Source organism: Coregonus lavaretus, assembly GCF_964263955.1.
Source record: "Coregonus lavaretus genome assembly, contig: HAP1_SCAFFOLD_308, whole genome shotgun sequence".
Lineage (NCBI taxonomy): Eukaryota > Metazoa > Chordata > Actinopteri > Salmoniformes > Salmonidae > Coregonus > Coregonus lavaretus.
In genome coordinates, this window is record NW_028160494.1 from 330,882 (window position 1) to 351,042 (window position 20,161).

Consider the following 20,161-nt stretch of genomic DNA (forward strand, 5'->3'; position numbering starts at 1 on the left):
CTAGCCTGCTGCCAGTCAGGATGGATAGTAACTGATTACTCAGACTAACCTGCTGCCAGTCAGGATGGATAGTAACTGATTACTCACCCTAACCTGCTAGCCTGCTGCCAGTCAGGATGGATAGTAACTGATTACTCAGACTAACCTGCTGCCGCCAGCCTCTAGATGTGCAGATGACTTCTACTTTAAAAACAATCCCATTCTGAAACAGTGTTCCAGTAAAACAGCCTTTCCTCAGATGATAAGTTAGCTATTACAATGTATGCCCTCAAAATGAAAAAAACATATTGCACACTTCTCTCCAATAAAAAACATGAAAATTATTGAACTGTGAATGACTTATTGCTTCAAATATTGACTTCTCTAGTAGCTCTGAGCCAGCGTACATGGCAGATACACTCCCACCCTGAGTCCACATGGACAAACATGTTTGATTATTAGACTAATAGACTATAGTGCAATTAAAAACACATGAAATACTCCCCCTCCTCCTTTTCCCCTTGCGGTTAGAAGCCAGCCAGCAGCCAGTTTGAATCCCGGACCGACAAGAAAAATCTGGCAGGAAGTCAGCTGGCAACTGGAAGGTTGTTGGTATCAAATCCTAGATGCCATTGCCTGTCGTTGTGCCCTTAAGCAAGGCACTTAACCCCCCACATCAACAGCTCCCCGGGCGCCCAGTGTGGCAGCCCCCCACACCTCTCCAATACCTCTATGTAGAATGGGTTGGGTTAAAAGCGGAGGTCAAATTTTGGTTGTACCTTGTGTGCAATTGACTCCTCCTCTACACCTTCCCCTCTCCACCTGTGGTTGAAGACTACTCCTGAACTAGGCTTGGGCGGCATACCGTATATACCGTATATACCGTATATACCGTATACCGTATACCGGGGTATTTGGAAATAGCCACGGGATGGTTTTTCAATACCGTTGAAACTATTTATTTGAAATTATTTAATACATTTTAATATTTTTCAGATATTTTTTAAGTAAATACCTGCAGTCAAGTTGTGCAATGCATTAGGCGATAAAGCAGATCGACTCGTAGACCAGCTGCTCCAGAGACAGTCCTGCATGCATCAAAACTTTGTTCATTTACACAATGTCTCTCGTTCACATTCGCTTGTAAATGTCCAAACTCACCGTAAATGACATTCGGTAGCTCCTACCTCTATATGTAGAACTTTATGAGCTGGACTACCGGTCTTTGCAACAACAACAAAAAATGTTTTGCGCTCGTTAGCATATTTAGCTAGCAGCCTCCATTGATATTCGCTATTACTTGTGCTAATTTGGTTAGCGTACTGGTAGACGCCCAATGGTCATTTTTGTGGTTTTTTTGGTGCTCACTTGTGTACTAAACCGGTAATAACATCAATCCTGGGGTGAGAGAAGGACGGTATCAATCCTAGTCTGAACTGACAATGGCTACCTGACAGAGGACGGCCAACTGTCGTAGTAAATATTAAAATGTTATAGCTTGGTCTGACTAAAATCTTGTGCATGACCCATTTTAATGTTAGGAGCTTGTTTTCAATCAATGCTGTTCCTATGCAAGAACAATGGACAGAGCCAATATCTTCTCAAGGACAACACCCACGCCACAGGCCACAATCTGGTTGCTCCCCACGAGTCTTTCCTTTGAGAACATACACACATCTCCATGCATACGCACACTCATCCTCATGCCTCACGAGTTACGCACACACACAAACTGCACTTCTTTCTACTGGTCGGGTGCCTAGGGCAGAGGACTCTGCCGTGCACAAAATGGGGCTTCTACTCTGGACAGAGCAGACCCGCCTCCTACGCCTCGGGAACCAATCAAGGGACTAGAAGAAGGACCCCTTCCTTTGTGTTGCATTGTATAAAGTAATGCTGAAAACTCTGTTTTTGATCCCTTTTCAACTGTCTCCATAAGAGGCAACTGAATGGGTCCATGCATGTAGCTTGAGCAGTACCAGCTATCTCTGTTGTTTAATAAACTGCCTTTTGCTTAAGCATATTCCTCTCTGTCTAGCGTCGTTGGTTTGTACTTCCTCTCCTTATGGTTCCACCAACACAACCCACAGCAAAACCCAATGTATTCCAGGAATGGATTAAAGGTATCATCTCAACATCCTTCTCCTGACCTTTTAACCCTTGCCCTCCGAACCAGCAGCAGCACGTACAGTTCTCTACCTAGAGCTCAGAAATAAGGAAGGTTCTGAATCAACAGGTACCGCATGAGACATACCTTCTGATGTCCAATACAGCTCAACCAAACTAACACTCACCTTCTGATGTCCAATACAGCTCAACCAAACTAACACTCACCTTCTGATGTCCAATACAGCTCAACCAAACTAACACTCACCTTCTGATGTCCAATACAGCTCAACCAAACTAACTCTTTAAACTCAAAACTGCAACTCCTTGGATTTAGTAACAAACAAAGTCAAGTACTCAAGTCAAAGTGGGCAGCGTCTTATATATTCATCAAAAACAACGATACATCTTTGACAGTATCCATAATGTCTGGTTCTATTCAAGGCCAAGATGCTGATTGGTCAGATCATCACCCTCATTATGCGCTCCATGAGGCTCATTACAACTGATTATTGATTAATTAGATTTGATCGCTTCTTCAGTCAGAATTAGTTTGAAAATGATAAAGTTCTGGTCAAGTAGAGAGACTGTTTGGGGCAGGTCTGTCTGTCCTAACATCAGGTATAGTCTACAGTGGACCTTTGACAGGTCTGTCTGTCCTAACATCAGGTATAGTCTACAGTGGAACTTTGACAGGTCTGTCTGTCCTAACATCAGGTATAGTCTACAGTGGACCTTTGACAGGTCATAGACTCCTATGTGGTCTCTTTGGTGATTAACCCTAAAGCCTCTAGAATGCATTACCTACAGCTTCATGTTACATTCAACACATCAAATAGTAACAAGTCAATTAACACGTATTAACATCAGGAGCTAAAAAAACTAAATAAAGTTCAATCAAAAGCAACTTGGGCTGAGTGGAATAAATGAATGAACGAATAAATGAATGAATGAATGTGATTTAGTGCAAAGTCAAGGAGTGATCTTGAAGAACAAATAATTCCTTTGATGGTTGATGATATGGTTGCATGTGAATGAATGGAAGGCAAGCTGGTTCATCTCAAACCTCACCAGAGCCATGATATAGGTTCTATACAACGGCTATTGACACAGTGTACAAAACATTAAGAACACCTGCACCTTCCATGACATAGACTGACCAGGTGAAAGCTATGATCCCTTATTGATGTCACTTGTTAAATCCACTTCAATCAGTGTAGATGAAGGGGAGGAGACAGGTTAAATAAGGATTTTTAAGCCTTGAGACAATTGAGACATGGATTGTGTGTGTGCCATTCAGAGATTTAAGTGTCTTTGAACGGGGTATGGTAGTAGGTGCCAGGTGCACCGGTTTGTGTCAAGAACTGCAATGCTGCTGGGTTTTTCACGCTCAACAGTTTCCCGTGTGTATCAAGAATGGTCCACCACCCAGAGGACATCCAGCCAACTTGACACAATTGTGGGAAGCATTGGAGTCAACATGGGCCAGCATCCCTGTGGAACGCTTTGGACACCTTGTAGAGTCCATGCCCCGACGAATGGAGGATGTTCTGAGGGCAAAAGGGGGGGTGCAACTCAATATCAGGATGGTGTCCTTAATGTTTTGCAAACTGATTAGAATCATATTAACTTCAAAACCAATTCTGGTTTATTTTCCGTTTCCAGCAGCTATAAGATAAGCGACCATCTTATCATATCTTTGTTGCCTCTACATTATAACATACCTGTTGAAGGCCTAGATCAGGGGAGTCAAACTCATTCCACAGAAGGTCGAGTGTCTGCGGGTTTTTGGTTTTTCCTTTCAATTAAGACCTAGACGACCAGGTGAGGGGAGTTCCTTACTAATTAGTGACCTTAATTAATCAATCAAGTACAAGGGTGGAGCGAAAACCAGCAGCCACTCGGCCCTCCGTGGAACGAGTTTGACACATGGCTTAGATAGAGCATATCTAACCAAGTACAACCAGCATTAGAGAGCTTGGGTCCCATAAACATCATTTGTTTCTAGTATAATTGTTTGAGTATAATTTTTGGGCAACTTTGGGATAAGTTTAAATAATGTTCTTAAGGGCACAAGAGCCTTTTTGAAACAAATGTCTGAACAGAAACCCTTAGCCTCTAATTCTGGTGGAAGAAACTGTTTAGAGGGGGTAGCTGGCAGCTCATGGTGACTGGTCAGGGTATAGTGAGGTCTGGGGTCCAGCGATGAGCTCCAGCTATGGCATCTCAGAGGCGGTTTCTTCCCCCAAGCAGAGCCTCTTCTGTGGGCTAGTTATTTAATTTAGCAGCCTGCTCCTTCTGGGCCTTCTCTTTCTCCTGCAGCTTCTCCTCTTTCTGCAGCATCACCATGATTTCTGCTACCTGACTGGTGTTGATGTCAATGTCCTCCTTGTCAATCAGCTCCACCAACTGGAATAACACACATCAATACATACACACACACACACACACAGAGACACACAGAGACACACACACAGAGACACAGAGACACACACACAGAGACACACACACACACACACACACACACAGAGACACACACAGACACAGAGACACACACAGACACACACACACACACACACACACACACACAGACACACACACAGACACACACACACACAGACAGACACACACACAGACAGACACACACAGAGACAGACACACACAGAGACAGACACACACACAGAGAGACAGACACACACAGAGAGACAGACACACACAGAGAGACAGAGACACACAGAGAGACAGAGACACAGAGACAGAGACACAGACACAGAGAGAGACACAGGGTTAGCGTTCAGTTGTTGTTACCACCTGTCTGTCTTTCATTCAGCTGATTGGCTGAGAAGACACAGCCAGAGGTCCTTCTGATTGGCCCAAAAACTAATCAAAATCTAATCAAATCGTATGTCACATGCGTCGAATACAACAGGTGTAGACCTTACAGTGAAATGCTTACTTACAAGCCCTTAACCAACAAAGCAGTTAAGAAAAATAAGTGTTAAGTAAAAAATAGATATACCTATACAGGTTATATACAGGGGGTACCGGGACCGAGTCAATGTGTGGGGGCACCGGTTATATACAGGGGGTACCGGGACCGAGTCAATGTGTGGGGGCACCGGTTATATACAGGGGGTACCGGGACCGAGTCAATGTGTGGGGGCACCGGTTATATACAGGGGGTACCGGGACCGAGTCAATGTGTGGGGGCACCGGTTAGTCCAGGTAATATGTACATGTAGGTAGAGTTAAAGTGACTATGCATAGATAATAAACAGAGCTGTAGTCAATGAATAGCATTCTCACGTAGGTGTTCCTCTTGTCCAGGTGGGAAAGGGCAGTGTGGAGTGCAATAGAGATTGCATCATCTGTGGATCTGTTGGGGTGGTATGCAAATTGGAGTGGGTCTAGGGTTTCTGGGATAACGGTATTGATGTGAGCCATGACCAGCCTTTCAAAGCACTTCATGGCTACAAACGTGAGTGCTACGGGTCGGTTGTCATTTAGGCAGGTTATCTTAGGAGTCCTTGGGCACGGGGACTATGGTGGTCTGCTTGAAACATGTTGGTATTACAGACTCAGGTCAGGGACATGTTGAAAATGTCAGTGAAGACACTTGCCAGTTGGTCAGCACATGCTCGGAGTACACGTCCTGGTAATCCGTCTGGCCCTGTGGCCTTGTGAATGTTGACCTGCTTAAAAGTCTTACTCACATCGGCTACAGAGAGCGTGACCACACAGTCGTCCGGAACAGCTGATGCGCTCATGCATGCTTCAGTGTTGCTTGCCTCGAAGCAAGCATAGAAGTAATTTAGCTCGTCTGGAAGTATTGTGTCACTGGGCAGCTCACGGCTGTGCTTCCCTTTGTAGTCTGTAATAGTTTTCAAGCCCTGTCACATCCGACGAGCGTCAGAGCCGGTGTAGTACGATTCAATCTTAGTCCTGTATTGACTCTTTGCCTGTTTGCTGGTTCGTCGGAGGGCATAGCGGGATTTCTTATAAGCGTTGCATTTAAGTTTCCCTGCATTAAAATCCACGGCCACTAGGAGCGCTGCCTCTGGATGAGCGTTTTCCTGTTGACTTATGGCCTTATACAGCTCATTCAGTGCAATCTTAATGCCAGCATTGGTTTGTGGTGGTAAATAGACAGCTATGAAAAATATAGATGAAAACTCTCTTGGTAAATAGTGTGGTCTACAGCTTATCATAAGATACTCTACCTCAGGTGAGCAAAACCTTGAGACTTCCTTAATATTAGATTTCATGCACCAGCTGTTGTTTACAAATACACACCGCCACTCCTTGTCTTACCGGAGTCAGCCGTTCTGTCCTGCCGACGTAGCGTATAGCCCGCTAGCTGTATGTTATCCATGTCGTCGTTCAGCCACGACTCGGTGAAACATAAAATATTACAGTTTTTAATGTCCCGTTGGTAAGATATTCGTGATCTTAGTTAGTCTATTTTGTTATCCAATGATTGTACGTTGGCTGATAGGACTGATGGTAGAGGATTACCCACTCGCCGTCGGATCCTTACAAGGCACCTCGACCTACGTCCCCGATATCTCCATCTCTTTCTCCTGCGAATGACGGGGATTTGGGCCTTGTCGGGAGTCTGAAGAAAATAATTAGCGTCCGACTCGTTAAAGAAAAACTCTTCGTCCAGTACGAGGTGAGTAATCGCTGTCCTGATATTCAGAAGCTCTTTTCAGTCATAAGAGACCGTGGCAGAAACATTATGTACAAAATAAGTTACAAAGAACATGAGAAAACACACAAAATAGCACAATTGGTTAGCGGGCTGTAAAACGGCAGCCATCTCCTTTGGCGCCATTGCACTACAACATGTACCTTGATGACATCATCGATGTCGATCTTCCCGTCCTTGTTGTCGTCGAGGGCATCAGCGATGCTCTGCAGCTTGTGCTCTGGAATGTTCTGAATCTGTCTCATGACGGTGATGAGCTCGTTGATACTGATCAGGTTCTCCCTAAAGGTAAACAGAAGGCTACATACAGGAGGCATGTTACTGGCTAAACACAGGTCACATGGTGGCGGAGGAGGAGCCAACACTGTTGTCATGCAGGATCAAAGGTCCCAGATCAGAGCACACCAATCAGATCAAACCAATCAGATCAAACCAATCAGATCAAACCAAATTACATTTTAGGGAGTATTTTATCAGTGAAGTGCAATGAAGAACAAGCTACAATTAAAAACATGTTATTTTTTAATTGGAAATTATATTTAAAAGCCTTTCCTAGGAATTGCATCTTTTGCGAAAAATCTTACCTAGAAAATGATTGTGATTTTAAATTTAGCAAATGAGAGTTATCATTATTGTCAATAAAAACAGCAGTACCATTAATAAATAACGTTGAGTTGTATTATGCTATAGTAACTATACATCAAATGCTATTATATATTGTCTATACCAGTGGTTCCTAACCGGTGTGCTGCATGAGGAACTCTTAGGTGTGCTGCCAATCTTTTCCTAATCTTGATCATTTTTTTGAACACTCACTTATAAACATGACCTGTGGAATGCACATGTAATGTTGACTTGGGAGCACTAGAGACGGTTACATAACACATTAGACGCTTCCATCTATATGGTTGTTTCAAGTCCTGTGCGCTCAGGCTGTTGTTACATTTGAATCACTTGCGGAGCGTGAATCACCAGCAAAGTTATTTATAGCATTTTACTTTGTCTATAAAAAAACAGTTAACACAAGTAAGTCTGACTAGGTTTAGTCTGAGTCATTTCTTCTTAATATATGGCTCTGGGTTTAACTATACCACAGCCTCTGCCCTAGAAACACACAGTGGCTTAATATATGGCTCTGGGTTTAACTATACCACAGCCTCTGCCCTAGAAACACACAGTGGCTTAATATATGGCTCTGGGTTTAACTATACCACAGCCTCTGCCCTAGAAACACACAGTGGCTTAATATATGGCTCTGGGTTTAACTATACCACAGCCTCTGCCCTAGAAACACACAGTGGCTTAATATATGGCTCTGGGTTTAACTATACCACAGCCTCTGCCCTAGAAACACACAGTGGCTTAATATATGGCTCTGGGTTTAACTATACCACAGCCTCTGCCCTAGAAACACACAGTGGCTTAATATATGGCTCTGGGTTTAACTATACCACAGCCTCTGCCCTAGAAACACACAGTGGCTTAATATATGGCTCTGGGTTTAACTATACCACAGCCTCTGCCCTAGAAACACACAGTGGCTTAATATATGGCTCTGGGTTTAACTATACCACAGCCTCTGCCCTAGAAACACACAGTGGCTTAATATATGGCTCTGGGTTTAACTATACCACAGCCTCTGCCCTAGAAACACACAGTGGCTTAATATATGGCTCTGGGTTTAACTATACCACAGCCTCTGCCCTAGAAACACACAGTGGCTTAATATATGGCTCTGGGTTTAACTATACCACAGCCTCTGCCCTAGAAACACACAGTGGCTTAATATATGGCTCTGGGTTTAACTATACCACAGCCTCTGCCCTAGAAACACACAGTGGCTTAATATATGGCTCTGGGTTTAACTATACCACAGCCTCTGCCCTAGAAACACACAGTGGCTTAATATATGGCTCTGGGTTTAACTATACCACAGCCTCTGCCCTAGAAACACACAGTGGCTTAATATATGGCTCTGGGTTTAACTATACCACAGCCTCTGCCCTAGAAACACACAGTGGCTTAATATATGGCTCTGGGTTTAACTATACCACAGCCTCTGCCCTAGAAACACACAGTGGCTTAATATATGGCTCTGGGTTTAACTATACCACAGCCTCTGCCCTAGAAACACACAGTGGCTTAATATATGGCTCTGGGTTTAACTATACCACAGCCTCTGCCCTAGAAACACACAGTGGCTTAATATATGGCTCTGGGTTTAACTATACCACAGCCTCTGCCCTAGAAACACACAGTGGCTTAATATATGGCTCTGGGTTTAACTATACCACAGCCTCTGCCCTAGAAACACACAGTGGCTTAATATATGGCTCTGGGTTTAACTATACCACAGCCTCTGCCCTAGAAACACACAGTGGCTTAATATATGGCTCTGGGCTTAACTATACCACAGCCTCTGCCCTAGAAACACACAGTGGCTTAATATATGGCTCTGGGTTTAACTATACCACAGCCTCTGCCCTAGAAACACACAGTGGCTTAATATATGGCTCTGGGTTTAACTATACCACAGCCTCTGCCCTAGAAACACACAGTGGCTTAATATATGGCTCTGGGTTTAACTATACCACAGCCTCTGCCCTAGAAACACACAGTGGCTTAATATATGGCTCTGGGTTTAACTATACCACAGCCTCTGCCCTAGAAACACACAGTGGCTTAATATATGGCTCTGGGTTTAACTATACCACAGCCTCTGCCCTAGAAACACACAGTGGCTTAATATATGGCTCTGGGTTTAACTATACCACAGCCTCTGCCCTAGAAACACACAGTGGCTTAATATATGGCTCTGGGCTTAACTATACCACAGCCTCTGCCCTAGAAACACACAGTGGCTTAATATATGGCTCTGGGCTTAACTATACCACAGCCTCTGCCCTAGAAACACACAGTGGCTTAATATATGGCTCTGGGTTTAACTATACCACAGCCTCTGCCCTAGAAACACACAGTGGCTTAATATATGGCTCTGGGTTTAACTATACCACAGCCTCTGCCCTAGAAACACACAGTGGCTTAATATATGGCTCTGGGTTTAACTATACCACAGCCTCTGCCCTAGAAACACACAGTGGCTTAATATATGGCTCTGGGCTTAACTATACCACAGCCTCTGCCCTAGAAACACACAGTGGCTTAATATATGGCTCTGGGCTTAACTATACCACAGCCTCTGCCCTAGAAACACACAGTGGCTTAATATATGGCTCTGGGTTTAACTATACCACAGCCTCTGCCCTAGAAACACACAGTGGCTTAATATATGGCTCTGGGTTTAACTATACCACAGCCTCTGCCCTAGAAACACACAGTGGCTTAATATATGGCTCTGGGTTTAACTATACCACAGCCTCTGCCCTAGAAACACACAGTGGCTTAATATATGGCTCTGGGTTTAACTATACCACAGCCTCTGCCCTAGAAACACACAGTGGCTTAATATATGGCTCTGGGCTTAACTATACCACAGCCTCTGCCCTAGAAACACACAGTGGCTTAATATATGGCTCTGGGTTTAACTATACCACAGCCTCTGCCCTAGAAACACACAGTGGCTTAATATATGGCTCTGGGTTTAACTATACCACAGCCTCTGCCCTAGAAACACACAGTGGCTTAATATATGGCTCTGGGTTTAACTATACCACAGCCTCTGCCCTAGAAACACACAGTGGCTTAATATATGGCTCTGGGTTTAACTATACCACAGCCTCTGCCCTAGAAACACACAGTGGCTTAATATATGGCTCTGGGTTTAACTATACCACAGCCTCTGCCCTAGAAACACACAGTGGCTTAATATATGGCTCTGGGTTTAACTATACCACAGCCTCTGCCCTAGAAACACACAGTGGCTTAATATATGGCTCTGGGCTTAACTATACCACAGCCTCTGCCCTAGAAACACACAGTGGCTTAATATATGGCTCTGGGCTTAACTATACCACAGCCTCTGCCCTAGAAACACACAGTGGCTTAATATATGGCTCTGGGCTTAACTATACCACAGCCTCTGCCCTAGAAACACACAGTGGCTTAATATATGGCTCTGGGCTTAACTATACCACAGCCTCTGCCCTAGAAACACACAGTGGCTTAATATATGGCTCTGGGTTTAACTATACCACAGCCTCTGCCCTAGAAACACACAGTGGCTTAATATATGGCTCTGGGTTTAACTATACCACAGCCTCTGCCCTAGAAACACACAGTGGCTTAATATATGGCTCTGGGTTTAACTATACCACAGCCTCTGCCCTAGAAACACACAGTGGCTTAATATATGGCTCTGGGTTTAACTATACCACAGCCTCTGCCCTAGAAACACACAGTGGCTTAATATATGGCTCTGGGCTTAACTATACCACAGCCTCTGCCCTAGAAACACACAGTGGCTTAATATATGGCTCTGGGTTTAACTATACCACAGCCTCTGCCCTAGAAACACACAGTGGCTTAATATATGGCTCTGGGTTTAACTATACCACAGCCTCTGCCCTAGAAACACACAGTGGCTTAATATATGGCTCTGGGTTTAACTATACCACAGCCTCTGCCCTAGAAACACACAGTGGCTTAATATATGGCTCTGGGTTTAACTATACCACAGCCTCTGCCCTAGAAACACACAGTGGCTTAATATATGGCTCTGGGTTTAACTATACCACAGCCTCTGCCCTAGAAACACACAGTGGCTTAATATATGGCTCTGGGTTTAACTATACCACAGCCTCTGCCCTAGAAACACACAGTGGCTTAATATATGGCTCTGGGTTTAACTATACCACAGCCTCTGCCCTAGAAACACACAGTGGCTTAATATATGGCTCTGGGTTTAACTATACCACAGCCTCTGCCCTAGAAACACACAGTGGCTTAATATATGGCTCTGGGTTTAACTATACCACAGCCTCTGCCCTAGAAACACACAGTGGCTTAATATATGGCTCTGGGCTTAACTATACCACAGCCTCTGCCCTAGAAACACACAGTGGCTTAATATATGGCTCTGGGTTTAACTATACCACAGCCTCTGCCCTAGAAACACACAGTGGCTTAATATATGGCTCTGGGTTTAACTATACCACAGCCTCTGCCCTAGAAACACACAGTGGCTTAATATATGGCTCTGGGCTTAACTATACCACAGCCTCTGCCCTAGAAACACACAGTGGCTTTGTGTCCATGGTCGCACCTTCACAATACAGAAATCCACTCTGTAGCCCAAACTGTTCAAAACTAAAGACATATTTTACCAGAACTAAACTAGATTCGCGGGGCACTCTTAAGTGTCATTGCAAATTAAGCCTTTCTAGCGTAGTTCGATGGATGAAATGGTTGAAACTCCAACGCATTTTTAACGTCTGGTAAGCAGTAGATAGATGAGGTAGGAGTTTTTACCAACATTTAGCTTAACTTTTAGCGTCTCCATATTTCTTAAAGAATAATCGAAATAATAAGAATCATTTAAATGTGTAAGGATCTATTATCAAGATTGGTTGTTGTTTTGTTGGTTTGTTCTGGGAAAGCCTCGTTGTCAGAACGGTAAAACTATTGTTAGTCTGTCAGCCTCTCCTCTCTCCACCACCATGGAAATAAGGAGACTCAGACTGGCTTCTCAGGAACTCTACATGACAACAGAATACTGATGATGTATGTTTTCCATTCCAAATAAATAATTATTTTGTAGGCCAATATGGAGAATAGAGTTGTACTAAAGACCTCATCTCAATTGCTGCTCCTGAAAGGAATTAGACTATGTTAAAATGGAGATAGCATGGCCAGTGTTATTAAGGGCTGTCACAGAAGAGCTCTCTAATATAATCTGGTATAAACCACACCACAGTGAATGGAGGTCAGTATAAACCACACCACAGTGAATGGAGGTCAGTATAAACCACACCACAGTGAATGGAGGTCAGTATAAACCACACCACAGTGAATGGAGGTCAGTATAAACCACACCACAGTGAATGGAGGTCAGTATAAACCACACCACAGTGAATGGAGGTCAGTATAAACCACACCACAGTGAATGGAGGTCAGTATAAACCACACCACAGTGAATGGAGGTCAGTATAAACCACACCACAGTGAATGGAGGTCAGTATAAACCACACCACAGTGAATGGAGGTCGGTATAAACCACACCACAGTGAATGGAGGTCGGTATAAACCACACCACAGTGAATGGAGGTCAGTATAAACCACACCACAGTGAATGGAGGTCGGTATAAACCACACCACAGTGAATGGAGGTCGGTATAAACCACACCACAGTGAATGGAGGTCGGTATAAACCACACCACAGTGAATGGAGGTCGGTATAAACCACACCACAGTGAATGGAGGTCGGTATAAACCACACCACAGTGAATGGAGGTCGGTATAAACCACACCACAGTGAATGGAGGTCGGTATAAACCACACCACAGTGAATGGAGGTCAGTATAAACCACACCACAGTGAATGGAGGTCAGTATAAACCACACCACAGTGAATGGAGGTCAGTATAAACCACACCACAGTGAATGGAGGTCAGTATAAACCACACCACAGTGAATGGAGGTCAGTATAAACCACACCACAGTGAATGGAGGTCAGTATAAACCACACCACAGTGAATGGAGGTCGGTATAAACCACACCACAGTGAATGGAGGTCAGTATAAACCACACCACAGTGAATGGAGGTCAGTATAAACCACACCACAGTGAATGGAGGTCAGTATAAACCACACCACAGTGAATGGAGGTCAGTATAAACCACACCACAGTGAATGGAGGTCAGTATAAACCACACCACAGTGAATGGAGGTCAGTATAAACCACACCACAGTGAATGTTGTCAACAACTCTGCTACCGAGACATATTGTCAACAATTACTATGATGATCATCTATTCTCTATCAAATTTATGTGAAATGAACATTATCCAATTTTCAAACTAGCCTAGTTTTTGTTGAAGGCATATTAAGTGATATTTCTAGAGGCATGTGTTTTTAGCGAGAGCGAACACATTTTAGCATGTGAATAAGACTCCTAACTCATTACTCCAAATGCTAACTAACTATACGTTTTGCCCATTGGTAACTACCGATAACTATACGTTATTACGTTAACCGCGGTCGTATGACGTCCACAGCCCGGTCCAGTCTGATCTGAAAAACCCATTGGTTCCCAGTGGTTCTATGATGATGCTGCTGATTTCTTACCCAATAGGAGGAGTGGATGGTCTGTCCATCTGTCCATCCAGGACCACCTTGTCCTGCTCCAGCTCTGTGATGATCTTGCTTATCCTGCTGATCATCCTGTTGACCCGCTTAGAGAGCCTCTGAGAGGCCTTACTCTCCTGCACTGCCCTCTCCTGGCCGGTCTTAGATAACTCCTTCTTTATCTCCTCCAGGTCCTGGACAGAAACAGTAGTGATGACATCACACCCCCCCCGTCAGTAGTGATGACATCACACCCCCCCCGTCAGTAGTGATGACATCACACCCCCCCCGTCAGTAGTGATGACATCACACACACCCCCGTCAGTAGTGATGACATCACACACACCCCCGTCAGTAGTGATGACATCACACACACCCCCGTCAGTAGTGATGACATCACCACCCCCCCCCCCCCCCCCCAGTCCCCCCCCCGTCAGTAGTGATGACATCACCCCCCCCCCCCGTCAGTAGTGATGACATCACACCCCTTACCTCGCTGTACTCCTGCACGTCATCCTTCAGGTCCTCCAGCTCCTCCTTCTCCAGAGTGAGTAACTTCTTCTGTTCCTTCAGCTTGGTACATGCATCACTCAACATGTCTATTTCTTCCTTAGTGATCTCCTCTCCCTGTAGGGGACAATATATACTAGATTAATATACAGCTGGGTACAGGACAATATATACTAGATTAATATACAGCTGGGTACAGGACAATATATACTAGATTAATATACAGCTGGGTACAGGACAATATATACTAGATTAATATACAGCTGGGTACAGGACAATATATACTAGATTAATATACAGCTGGGTACAGGACAATATATACTAGATTAATATACAGCTGGGTACAGGACAATATATACTAGATTAATATACAGCTGGGTACAGGACTATATATACTAGATTAATATACAGCTGGGTACAAGACAATATATACTAGATTAATATACAGCTGGGTACAGGACAATATATACTAGATTAATATACAGCTGGGTACAGGACAATATATACTAGATTAATATACAGCTGGGTACAGGACAATATATACTAGATTAATATACAGCTGGGTACAGGACAATATATACTAGATTAATATACAGCTGGGTACAGGACAATATATACTAGATTAATATACAGCTGGGTACAGGACAATATATACTAGATTAATATACAGCTGGGTACAGGACAATATATACTAGATTAATATACAGCTGGGTACAGGACAATATATACTAGATTAATATACAGCTGGGTACAGGACTATATATACTAGATTAATATACAGCTGGGTACAAGACAATATATACTAGATTAATATACAGCTGGGTACAGGACAATATATACTAGATTAATATACAGCTGGGTACAGGACAATATATACTAGATTAATATACAGCTGGGTACAAGACAATATATACTAGATTAATATACAGCTGGGTACAGGACAATATATACTAGATTAATATACAGCTGTGTGACGCCTCAAGCACTGAAATGCAGTGCCTTAGACCGCTGCTCCACTCGGTCTGTAGTGACGCCTCAAGCACTGAGATGTAGTGCCTTAAACCGCTGCGCCACTCGGGAGCCTGAGGGATCTTACAGACAATTGTATGTGTCGGGTACAGAAATGAGGTAGTCATTCAAAATTCATGTTCAACACTATTATTGCACAGACCCCCTGGTTCGATTCCAGGCTGTATCACAAAAAAGCAGACATTGAATATCCCTTTGAGCATGGTGAAGTTATTAATAACACTTTGGATGGTGTATCAATACACCCAGTCACTACAAAGATACAGACATCCTTCCTAACTCAGTTGACGGAGAGGAAGGAAACCTCTAAGGAATTTCACCATGAGGCCAATGGTGACTTTAAAACAGTTACAGAGTTGAATGGCTGTGATAGGAGAAAACTGAGGATGGATCAACAACATTGTAGTTACTCCACAATACTAACCTAAATGACAGAGTGAAAAGAAGGAAGCCTGTACATAATTTAAATATTCCAAATCAAGCATCCTGTTTGCAACAAGGCACTAAAGTGATACTGCAAAAAATTTGCCAAAGCAATTCACTTTTTGTCCTGAATTCAAAGTGTTATGTTTAGGGCAAATCCAATACAACACATTACTGAATACCACTCTCCATATTTTCAAGCATAGTGGTGACAGCATCATGTTAAAGAATACATGGGATGGAGCTAAGCACAGGCAAAATCCTAGAGGAAAACCTGGTTCAGTCTGCTGTCCACCAGACACTGGGAGACTAGAGGAAACCCTGGTTCAGTCTGCTGTCCACCAGACACTGGGAGACTAGAGGAAACCCTGGTCCAGTCTGCTGTCCACCAGACACTGGGAGACTAGAGGAAAACCTGGTTCAGTCTACTCTCCACTGGGAGACTAGAGGAAACCCTGGTTCAGTCTGCTGTCCACCAGACACTGGGAGACTAGAGGAAACCCTGGTTCAGTCTACTCTCCACTGGGAGACTAGAGGAAACCCTGGTTCAGTCTGCTGTCCACCAGACACTGGGAGACTAGAGGAAACCCTGGTTCAGTCTGCTTTCCACCAGACACTGGGAGACTAGAGGAAAACCTGGTTCAGTCTGCTGTCCACCAGACACTGGGAGACTAGAGGAAACCCTGGTCCAGTCTGCTGTCCACCAGACACTGGGAGACTAGAGGAAACCCTGGTTCAGTCTGCTGTCTGGGAGACTAGAGGAAACCCTGGTTCAGTCTGCTTTCCACCAGACACTGGGAGACTAGAGGAAACCCTGGTCCAGTCTGCTGTCCACCAGACACTGGGAGACTAGAGGAAACCCTGGTTCAGTCTGCTGTCCACCAGACACTGGGAGACTAGAGGAAACCCTGGTTCAGTCTGCTGTCCACCAGACACTGGGAGACTAGAGGAAACCCTGGTTCAGTCTGCTTTCCACCAGACACTGGGAGACTAGAGGAAAACCTGGTTCAGTCTGCTGTCCACCAGACACTGGGAGACTAGAGGAAACCCTGGTCCAGTCTGCTTTCCACCAGACACTGGGAGACTAGAGGAAACCCTGGTTCAGTCTGCTTTCCACCAGACACTGGGAGACTAGAGGAAAACCTGGTTCAGTCTGCTTTCCACCAGACACTGGGAGACTAGAGGAAACCCTGGTTCAGTCTGCTGTCCACCAGACACTGGGAGACTAGAGGAAACCCTGGTTCAGTCTGCTTTCCACCAGACACTGGGAGACTAGAGGAAACCCTGGTTCAGTCTGCTGTCCACCAGACACTGGGAGACTAGAGGAAACCCTGGTACAGTCTGCTTTCCACCAGACACTGGGAGACTAGAGGAAACCCTGGTTCAGTCTGCTGTCCACCAGACACTGGGAGATGAATTCACCTTTCAGCAGGACAATAACCTACAACACAAGGCCAAATCTATACTGGAGTTGCTTACCAAGAAGACAGTGAATGTTCCTGAATGACAGTTTTGACTTAAATCTAGCAATGATCAACAACCAAATTTGTCAGATTTTGAAGAATTTTGAAAAGAATAATGGGCAAATGTTGCACAGTCCAGGTGTGGAAATCTCTTAGAGACTGACCCAGAAAGACTCCCAGCTGTAAGCACTGACAAAGGCGCTTCTACAATGTATTGACTCAGGGGTGTGAATACTTATGTAAATTAGATTTCTGTAATTTTCTATAAATTTGCCAACATTTCTAAAAACATGTTTGTTTTCACATTGTCATTATGGGGTATTATTGTGTGTAGATTAGATGGGTGAGAAAAAAAATATTTCATCAATTTTGAATTCAGGCTGAAACACAACAAAATGTGGAATAAGTCAAGGGGTATGAATACTTTCTGAAGGCACTGGATATGTGATGGGCTGTAGAGACATTATGGACAGTATGTGGATATAATATTTAGTATTTCTGAAGAATACGTGGATAGAATAGAATAGATACAGCAATAGTTAAATAGGATGGACTGGACTGCAATACAGTATATACATATGAGATGGGTAAAACAGGATGGAAACATTATTACAGTGACCAGTGATCCATTACTATGTATATAGGGCAGCAGCCTCTAAGGTGCAGGGTTGAGTAACCGGGTGGTAGCCGGCAAGTGACAGTGACTAAGTTCAGGGCAGGGTACTGGGTGGAGGCCGGCTAGTGATGGCTATTTAACAGTCTGGTGGCCTTGAGATAGAAGCTGTTTTTCAGGCTCTCGGTCCCTGCTTGATGCACCTGTACTGACCTCGCCTTCTGGATGATAGCGGGGTGAACAGGCTGTGGCTCAGGTGATTGATGTCCTTGATAATCTTTTTGGCCTTCCTGTGACGTCGGGTGCTGTAGGTGTCCTGGAGGGCAGGCAGTGTGCCCCCTGTGATGCCTTGACCATTTCAGTTTGTCAGTGATGTGTACGCCGAGGAACTTGAAGCTTTCCACCTTCTCCACTGCGGTCCCGTCGATGTGGATAGGGGGGTGCACCCTCTGCTGTCTCCTGAAGTCCACGATCATCTCCTTTGTTTTGTTGATCTTGAGTGAGAGGTTATTTTCCTGGCACCACACTCCCAGAGCCCTCACCTCCTCCCTGTAGGCGGTCTCGTCATTGTTGGTAATCAAGCCTACTACTGTTGTGTCGTCTGCAAACTTGATTATTGAGTTGGAGGCGTGCTTGGACACGCAGTCATGGGTGAACAGGGAGTACAGGAGGGGGCTGAGCACGCACCCTTGTGGGGCCCCAGTGTTGAGGATCAGCGAAGTGGAGATGTTGTTTCCTACCTTCACCACCTGGGGGCGGCCCGTCAGGAAGTCCAGGACCCAGTTGCACAGGGCGGGGTTCAGACCCAGGGACCTGAACTAAGTGATGAGCTTGGAGGGTACTATGGTGTTGAAGGCTGAGCTGTAGTCAATGAACAGCATGATCACCATGGAGAGTGGATGAGCAACAGGTATGCAACATAGTAAACAATGCAAAGTTTGGGTATGGAACAGACAGTCAGACAATATTGGAAACATTGGGTATGGAACAGACAGATGAGTCCACAGACCTTGATCTGATAATGTAGCTCAGATAATGTATGATGATCACATTATCTGACTATCTGCAAACAATCTATAAGATTTGTACACTGAACAAAAATATAAACGCAACATGCAACAATTTCAAAGGTGTTACTGAGTTACAGTCATATAAGGAAATCAGTCGAATGAAATAAATTCATTAGGCCCAAATCTATGTATTTCACATGATTGGGAATACAGATCTGCATCTGTTGGTCACAGATACCTTAAAAAAAGGTAGGGGCGTGGATCAGAAAACCCGTCAGTATCTGGTGTGACCACCATTTGCCTCATGCAGCGTGACACCTCTCCTTCGCATAGTTGATCAGGCTGTTGATTGTGACCTGTGGAATGGTGTCCCACTACTATTCAATGGCTGTGAGAAGTTGCTGGATATTGGTAGGAACTGGAACACGCTGTCGTACACGTCGATCCAGAGCATCCCAAGCGTGACGTCTGGTGAGTATGCAGGCCATGGAAGAACTGGGACATTTTCAGCTTCCAGGAATTGTGTCCAGATCCTTGCGACATGGGGCCGTGCATTATGATGCTGAAACATGAGGTGATGGCAGCAGATGAATGGCACGACTATGGACCTCAAAATCTCAAAACAGTATCCTTGTGCGTTCAAATTGCCATCAATAAAATGCAAATTGTGTTCGTTGTCCGTAGTTTATGCCGGCCCATACCATAACCCCACCCACCACCATGGGGCACTCTGTTCACAACGTTGACATCATCAAACCGCTCTGCACACACAACGCCATACACGTGGTCTGGGGAGGTCCTGGGCTGGCGTGGTTACACGTGGTCTGCGGTTGTGAGGCCGGTTGGACGTACTGCCAAATTCTCTAAAACGACGTTGGAGGCAACTTATGGTAGAGACATTTTCATTAAATTTTCTGGCAACAGCTCTGGTGGACATTCCTGCAGTCAGCATGCCAACTTCACACTCCCTCACGTGAGACATCTGTAGCATTGTGTTGTGTGACAAAACCGTACATTTTAGAGTGGCCTTTTATTGTTCCCAGCACAAGGTGCACCTGTGTAATTATCATGCTGTTTAAT

General features: G+C 44.5%; 1 protein-coding gene across 3 annotated transcripts in view; it reads right to left on the reverse strand.

The window, feature by feature from the left end:
• Window positions 1–2,447: 2,447 nt before the first annotated feature.
• LOC311121751 (mitochondrial proton/calcium exchanger protein-like) overlaps window positions 2,448–20,161 on the reverse strand; it is an 80,792-nt gene continuing 63,078 nt past the window's right edge. For 2 of the 3 annotated variants that reach the window (XM_084196203.1, XM_084196204.1), the window contains exons 10-13: window positions 14,526–14,660; window positions 14,034–14,227; window positions 6,937–7,093; window positions 2,448–4,494 (exon numbers count right to left, since the gene is read on the reverse strand). In XM_084196203.1, coding sequence (XP_084052329.1) covers window positions 4,354–4,494; window positions 6,937–7,093; window positions 14,034–14,227; window positions 14,526–14,660 — 627 coding nt within the window. In that variant the 3' untranslated portion in view covers window positions 2,448–4,353. The remainder of the gene's footprint in view (window positions 4,495–6,936; window positions 7,094–14,033; window positions 14,228–14,525; window positions 14,661–20,161) is intronic. The other variant, XM_084196205.1, reaches the window with a different exon arrangement.